We start from the raw sequence: 8,310 nt of genomic DNA, 5'->3' as shown, positions 1-8,310 counted from the left end.
GGCTCAAGTGGTAGAGCGCTAGCCTTGAGCTGAAGAGCTGAGGGACAGCGCCAAGGCCCAGAGTTCAGGCCCCACGACCGGACCCAAAAAAAAAAAAAAAAAAAAGAAGTTCAAGAACAGTGCCTACTTCCTGAGTTAAAGCTCCAGGCAAAAAAAGAAAAAAAATCCTATCAGAAACATATATACTGGCAAAATGTGTGGGGACAGCTAAAAGCAAAAGATTATACATATCTTTTACTCCACTTAATACTGTACATATTTGGGGCTGGGAAGGTGGCTCAGTGGTAGAGCGCTTGCCTTGCATGCCTGAGGCCCTGGGTTCAATTCCTCAGTACCACATAAGCAAAAAGAAAAAAAGCAGGAAGTGATGCTGTGGCTCAAGTGGTAGAGCGTTAGCCTTGAGCTGAAGAGCTGAGGGACAGCGCCCAGGCCCAGAGTTCAGGCCCCACGACTGGACCCCCCCCCAAAAAAAAACAAATACTGTACATATTTAACAGTGTATGCATACATTACACATATAATAAAACAATATGTATTTAAAATTCCTGAAAGACTTTTTCCAAGAGTTAATCAGTAAACTGTTTTAGTCAACAAAGAACAACAATCAAAGCTCAGTGTGATCAAGTAATCCCAGCACTCAACACTAGAGGGGCTGAGTCAGGAGGATTTAGACCAGTCTGGGCTACCTAACAGTGATACTCTTAAAAGAGAAAAAAAAAAAACTTAAAAAGATCAGTATTACTTCTAACATAATAGAGAAAGTTGTCTTCTATGTTTTGCATGAAAACTTCACACTTCTGGGGCTGGGGACGTGGCTCAGTGGTAGAGTGCTTGCCTTCCATGCATGAGGCCCTGGGTTCAATTCTTCAGTACCACATAAGCAGAAAAAGCTGGAAGTGGCCCTGTGGCTCAGGTGGTAGAGTGCTAGCCTAGAAATGAAGAGCTGAGGGACAACACCCAGGCCCAGAGTTTAAGCCACATGATTGGCCAAAAAAAAAAAACCAAAAAACAAAAAGAACTTCACACTTAAGATCATCTTTTCTATTTTTAGGTAAGTTAGTAGAATATTCTCCATACTAGCTCTAAACTTTGAACATGTAAACAATTTTTACTTAATAAAGCAAAAATTGTGTACCAGATCTTAATTTAAATCTTAGCTCCCTATTAGCTACAAAAGTGTAAAAAAAATCTATATAATTCCAGAATGATACATCTGTAAAAGTTTACAGTGACTAATAAAACATTAAATGATTTTAAGAGATTAGGAGGAAAAAAAACCATAAATACACAGTCCTTGACTTAAAAGTTTGCTACTAAGAAGTAATTTAAACTCCAAATTAAACAGAAAAAGCCAAAGTGGCGCTGTGGCTCAAGTGGTAGAATGCTAGCCTTGAGCAAAAGAATTCAAGGACAGTGCTCAAGCCCTGAGTCCAAGCCCCAGGACTGGTAATAAAAAAACAAAATTAAAGCCAGACACTGGTGGCTCACACCTGTAATCCTAGCTACTCAAGAGGCTGAGATCTGAGGATAGAGGTTCAAAGCCAGACCAGGCAGGAAACTATGTGAAACTCTAATCTCCAATAAACCATCAAAAAACCAGAAGTGGCTCTGTGACTCAAGTGATAAGAGTGCTTGCCTTGAGCTGAGGGACAGCGTCCAAGCCCAGAGTTCAAGCCCCAAGACAGACAGACAGACAGACAGACACACACACACACACACACACACACACAAATTAAAAATCATGTGTCTTAACTTTTGCCTTTTGTTAGGTTTGGTTTGTTTACCTTTAGCTTATAAACTGCAGGACTTCCTGGGAAAAATTTAGCTGCTCTCTCAACCCAGTATTTTGCTCTTCCATCAGTCACATCATTTTTACAAAGCAATTCTGCAATCTTCAGTACAAGATCTTTTTGTGTTGGGTTTAACTCCACTGAACGCTAACATCAGAAAAGAAACAAATTAGTAAACAATGTATATTGTACATGATTTAAAAGCCACAGAAAGGTTAAAACAATTACTAATGTTAGCAATTCTACTGTCCAGAAGATAAGTTATTTTAAACTTGTTAAAATCTGTTTCACTCTGTCTCACTTAATGGTACTATGATACCAATGCTTATTTTCATGATATCCATAAAACAAATCTGAATTATTCATTACATAAATTACTTTGGATGTCATGTGTTGGGCTATAGATAGTCTGATTTTAATCCTGTAATTACCTTATAACATTCAACAGCTTTGTCTGTGTTTTCCTCTGCCTCGTAAAGAAGACCCAGAAATCTGTGAGCTTTCGGGTCCCTCTCTTGCACATTAATATATGTAGATATATACCTGTTGAAAAATAGGAATTCAAAAACCATTTTTAGATTCTTAAACTTACAACTGTACTTGAATGCTAATAAAAAGTACATTATACACCAAAGAAATCAAAAAATATTCTTATTGGTATTCAATTACAAATTACCATTATTTACTTAAAATGTAACATGCAGACAACTCAAAAGAGTAACACTTAAAATAATAGAGTTGATAACATACTTAACCACTGAATGCTATCATTTGCCAAGAGTTTTTTCTAGTGCTTACACATAAGACATGAACATATAAATTACCTTTCCTTCCCAATCCCATTTGGTAAAGCACTTGGTAAAAGATTTTTGAATGTTAAGTAAGAAAAGTAATTACAATCTACAAACTACAGTAACGGTTTGTACTATTCTCATAATACATAATAATAACACCAAAATAGTTTCCCAAGTAACAACTAAGAGAACTTATCTATTCTTTAAACAAGAAAATAATTTCAAAGAAAATTACTAGCTACAATACCAAGTAGAAATAACTTGTTTCTCAAGTCAAGAAACAACTTAAAATAAATTCCAGGTTCAGGAATGTTATCAAAAAAGAAACTCGATCAAAGACCAAACAAAACAAGAGAGAAAAAGCCTCAATATTAACAAGGAACAATTTTTAATAGTTCCAATACTGCTAGTTTGATAAGATACTATCATTTCCCCTTATTTGTGGGTGAAAGAGGTTTGCTAGGGATCTAATCCAGAGTACATACATACATACATTAAAGTGAAGAAATTGAACAAAATAGGATAGTGACTAAGATTTTCTAAAAGCAATCAAATGGCTCATGAACTGTTCTGATGAAACTAAAGCTACATCCTCACCCCATTCTCCTTTTTACTAGCTTTTTTCTCTTCCATCAATGCTTTTAGTAATCTGCCTCCCTTCTAATTTCCTGCTTTAAGCTGCTCTAGGAAATCAGAATCACAATTTCCTACCATACTGGTGAGACAGAACCTCAAAATATCAACTATGAATCAAAGACATTACATAAGCTATCCTCCCATCCAGTAATCATAGTTTAATCTTAAATACATTACTCTTTTCCAGCATATGTACTAGATAAATAGAAAAAAGAGATAAATATCTTTTCATTCTAAAACAGAACAATCTTTAGAAAAAGTGTTTTTAGCTCATGACTTTGTAATTTGGCACTTACTTTTTAGCAAGATCATATTCTTTAGCTTCATAGTATAGCTTTGCAAAATAGAATCCTTTCATTGACTTCTGAAAAAAAAGAATGGTTTTTACTTTTCATATTTTGAAATACTGTGTACAACTTTTTCAAAGGGACAAACTGTCTCCTAATAAGGTTAATAATTTCTTTTTTGGGGGGTTGATCGTGGGGCCTGAACTCTGGGCCTGGGCGCTGTCCCTCAGCTCTTCAGCTCAAGGCTAGCACTCTACTACGTGAGCCACAGTGCCACTTCTGGCTTTTTCTGCTTATGTGGTGCTGAGAAATCTAACCCAGGGCCTCATGCATGCAAGGCAAGCACTCTACCAATGAACTACCTTCCCAGCCCAGGTTAATAATTTTTTAATGTAAAAGGTTAAATGCATATAAGCTCTAAAGTCATGAAACTTTTGTTAATTCCTAGGGTTATAAACAGAAAGTAAATTCAAGAATAGCAAGAAAAGCAGATATAAAAGTTAATGATGCTTATCAGATTTGGAAACCTAAAAATCATGCGGTATAGATTTCATCTGAGCATAAGATAACCCATATTATACTTTTGCTTGCCACTACATTTGAAAGCAAATTTCTCGCAATATGCCTTGCATATTGTAATGTACAGCAACATATATGTGACCCTTGCATATTACAGTTCAGTCAGTAAGTACAAACAAAATGGATCTAACTAGTAATATAGCCCTGAGAGTCCAAAACCAGGTTCAAAAACTCACACCTGAAATCCTAGCTTATTCAGTAAGCTGAGATCCAGAGAATCATGGTTACAAGCCATGGCCCTGAGCTTTTAAATCTGCTAGACTTTCCCTCTCAAAAAAAGCAGGGCTGGACTGGAGGTATAGGTCAAGTGGTAGAATGCCAGTCATAAGCAAACCGAAAGCACAGGCCCTGCTTTCAAGATATTGTACCAACACAGAAAAAAAGGCTGAAAGATGGTAGAGTGCCAGCTGAGCCTTAAGCCAAGCAAATGCAAAGCCCTGAGTTAAAAAACCAGCACTGCTTCCCCTAAAAAGAAAAGACCAAAAGCAGGTACAGATATGGTAAATTTCTGTCCAGTATTCTTGTTAGAATGAAAAACTTCAACAAAGGTAGATTAGTAAAGTGCCCAAGAACTATCCTGATGATATCACAGTTAGCAGACCTTGTTAAGATCTTGTTGAGTATGACTCTAGTCTGGCACAGTGAAGAGTTAGATTAAATATAAAATAAGTGAAAGGCCCCCACCTCACATTCCTCCTACACTAGAGAGGTAAACTGAGACTAGTATATCTGCCAAAACAGTAACATAACACAGATGTCTTAGGTCAAGCTCAGGAAAAATTGAAAACCTTAGTGTAGCAGACAGAATGTTAAAGTCTCTGGTCTTGATAGTAGCAAATCAGTCTGCTACTCTATAACCTGTAACACCAGATCCTTTAACTCCAGGTATTTGGGAGGTGGACTTCAGTTAGAGGCGAAGGAGGGTGGGGACACACAACAAGATTATCTCAACAAATAAGCCCTATGTGGTAATGTAAGCCTGTAATCCAAGCTGTTCCCCAGTTGAAGGCAGAAGAATCATGGTGCAAGGCTAGCCCAGGTTCTCTATAAAAAAACTAAAGCAAAAAGAATTGGGATGTATGTGGCTCAAATAGTAGAGTGTTTGCCTACCAAGCACACAGTCCCAAGTTCAAATCCCAAAACTGTTCCCAAGAAAATGTTTTAACCTAATTTTCAGTATTAATATAAACAGTAAAAATGAAGCCTTCTTATCTTCCTGACCTATATAGTTTTAAGCAAGATGGCTGTCAGAAGGCTGAGTACTGGTGGCTCAGCTAGAGCTGGCGGCTCTAGCTAGTAAAGAAGCTGAGATTCTGAGGATTACAGTTTGAAGCCAGCCCCTACAGAAAAGCCCATGAGACTTATTTCTAATTAACTACCCAAATAAGCCAGAAGTGGAGCTATTGCTCAAGTGGTAGAATGCTAGCCTTGAACAAAAAATTCAGTGCCCAGTCCTTGAGTTCAAGCCCCAGAATCAGTACCCCTCCCCCCAAAAAACAAACAAACAAAAGTCAGAAAGTTTACAACAGGCTTTCAGTAGCCACTAATTCACAAACTCATTTTGGTCTTTTGGTTGTTCTTCCTATCCCTGTGGAGGGCAATTTATCTACCAGTGGGTTGTTGGCTACTGAAGTCAGATTTAGAAGACCATGAGGTGTTTGTTCCCTGATAGATTATTAGAAATAAAAGGTACCAGGTGTCTATAGTCCTAGCTATTCAGGTGACTGAAGACTTGACAATTAAGATTTGAAAATAGCTTGACGCCAGTGGCTCACGCCTGTAATCCTAGCTATTCAGGAGGCTGAGACCTGAGGATCACAGTTCAAAGCCAGCCCAGACAGGAACATCCGTGAGACTCTCATCTCCAATAAACCACTCAGAAAACCAGAAGTGGCACTGTGGCTCAAGCGGTAGAGAGCTTGCCTTGAGCTGAAGAGCTGAGGGACAGGGCCCCAGAGTTCAGGACCCACGACCAACCAAAAAAAAAAGAAATGGGATCGTTTTGTTCTTATCATCCGACCTCCTGCTACTTCCTACCCACGTCCAACCCCCCCCATACCAAAAAAAAAAAATCAAAATAGACATTTGAAAGCCAGGCACTGATAGCTCACACCTATAATCCTAGCTATCCAGGAGGCTGAGATTTGAAGACCGAGGTGTGAAGCCAGCCCAGGAAGTAAAGTGCAAGAGACTCTTACCTCTACCAAAAAAAGCTACAAATAGAGCTATGACTCAAGTGGTAAGGTGCTAACCTTGAGGAAGAAAAAAAAAAAAGCTGGGCGCTGGTGGCTCACGCCTGTAATCCTAGCTGCTCAGGAGGCTGAGATCTGAGGATCATGGTTCAAAGCCAGCCTGGGCAGAAACGTCCGTGAGACTCTTATCTCCAATAAACCACCAGAAAACCAGAAGTGGCTCTGTGGCTCAAGTGGTAGAGCACTCGCCTTGAGCTGATGAGCTCAGGGCCAGTGCCCAGGCTTAGGGACAGTGCCCAGAGTTCAAGCCCTAAGACTGGCACCAAAAAAAAAGGACATTTGAGGGACTGAGGACATAGCTCCATGACACAGTGCTTGCCCAGTATATGTGAAAGACACAGGGTACAACTACTATATAGGTGGATTTGTCAACTAATTAGAACGACTAAAGTAGAAGAGATATATAATAGTAAAAATCTGTAAATTGTGTGATGATAAAACAAAAAAATTAAAATCATACATCACATTATGAAGGAAAGACAGCAGTTCTATTCATAATAGCATCTAAAAGATTACAACAGCTTCCAATAAAGTTAATCAGACAGGTGAAAATACCCTAAAAATTACAAAACAATGCTCAAAAAAAATAAAGAAAAGCCAATAGACCTATGTGTTGCTGAACTGGAAAATCTAATACCACAGGAATCTACATTACCTAGTCTACAGATTGAATGCACTACTTCTCAAAACTTCAATGGGCTTTTTTTGCAGAAACTGAAGGCTAATCCTCAAATTCACAAAGGATTCCAAGAAGCCTGAAATACATTATTGAAAATGAAGGAAAAAAAAAATCAAACTTCCCAGTTTCAAATTTTTATTAGCAAAACTATTCAAAATTACCCTACTGCATGACACCAGTGGCTCACCCCTGTAATTTTAGCTACTCTCGAGGCTAAAATCCAGAGGATCTAGGTCCAAAGCCAGCATGGGCATAAATATGAAAACTCTATCTCCAAATTAATCCTAGCTACTCAGGTGGCTGAGTTGAGGACCTCAGGATCCCTATCTAAAGACTGAAGTTCAAGGCCAGTGAGGTAGGTAAGTCTACGAAACTCTTGTCTTAAAATAACCACCAAAAAGCCAGAAGTAGAGCTTTGGCTCAAGCAGAAGGCTAGCCTTAAGGAGAAAACAACCACCACCATCTCAGGACAGTGCCCAGGCTCTGAGTTCAAGCCCCAGGACTGGCACAAATAAAACTCTAACTTCTACCAGCAAGAGACAGTCTTAGTTCAAGCCCCAGTATCAACCAAGAAATCAGTCCAGGATGGAGCAATTAAGATAGATAGATAGACAAATAAATAAATAAATAAAGCCAGGTACCATGGTATGGGAGAGACTAGGGAAAATCATGAAGTATAGGCACTCAAGCTGGGAATGTGGCTTAGTGGTAGAGTGCTTGCCTAGCATGCATGAAGCCCTGGGTTTGATTCCTCAGAACCACATAAACAGAAAAAGCCGGAAACGGTGCTGTGGCTAGTGGCAGAGTACTAGCCTTAAGCAAAAGCTCAGGGACAGTGCCCAGGCCCTGCGTTCAAGCCCCAGGACTGGCAAAATAAAAAAAAAAAAAAAAGGCATTTACTTCAGTGGACACTATGTTGAAAATGAACTATACAACTTCCAAGTGAGAATGAGAAAGAAAAACTGGAACAGCAAGGGAAGGGGTAACAACTGTCCCAAAAAAGAAATATACTCTACCTGATTTATGTAACTGTAACCCCTCTGCATATCACCTTTATAATAAAAATAAAACAGGCAATCAAGGTCAACCTAGGCAACATAGGAAAACTTCACCTTAAAAAAAAAAAAAGAAAGAAAGCCGGGCGCTGGTGGCTCACGCCTGTAATCCTAGCTACTCAGGAGGCTGAGATCTGAGGATTGCGGTTCAAAGCCAGCCCGGGCAGGAGAGACCATGAGACTCCTATCTCCAATAAACCACCAGAAAACCGGAAGTGGCGCTATAGCTCAAGTGGTA

The 8,310-nt window shown here is 39.0% G+C and overlaps 1 protein-coding gene across 5 annotated transcripts in view; it reads right to left on the bottom strand.

Annotated features, from left to right (window-relative positions):
• The window catches only part of Ranbp2 (RAN binding protein 2), a 61,991-nt gene that overhangs the window by 50,279 nt on the left and 3,402 nt on the right, over positions 1-8,310 (bottom strand). For 4 of the 5 annotated variants that reach the window (XM_013034274.1, XM_013034270.1, XM_013034272.1 and 1 more), the window contains exons 2-4: positions 3,517-3,584; positions 2,222-2,333; positions 1,785-1,937 (exon numbers count right to left, since the gene is read on the bottom strand). In XM_013034274.1, coding sequence (XP_012889728.1) covers positions 1,785-1,937; positions 2,222-2,333; positions 3,517-3,584 — 333 coding nt within the window. The remainder of the gene's footprint in view (positions 1-1,784; positions 1,938-2,221; positions 2,334-3,516; positions 3,585-8,310) is intronic. The other variant, XM_013034271.1, reaches the window with a different exon arrangement.

Source organism: Dipodomys ordii, unplaced genomic scaffold (genome assembly GCF_000151885.1).
Source record: "Dipodomys ordii isolate 6190 unplaced genomic scaffold, Dord_2.0 Scaffold186, whole genome shotgun sequence".
In the NCBI taxonomy this organism is placed as follows: domain Eukaryota; kingdom Metazoa; phylum Chordata; class Mammalia; order Rodentia; family Heteromyidae; genus Dipodomys; species Dipodomys ordii.
Note: the sequence above shows the minus strand (reverse complement) of the source record. Positions and strands in the feature narration are given on the sequence as shown.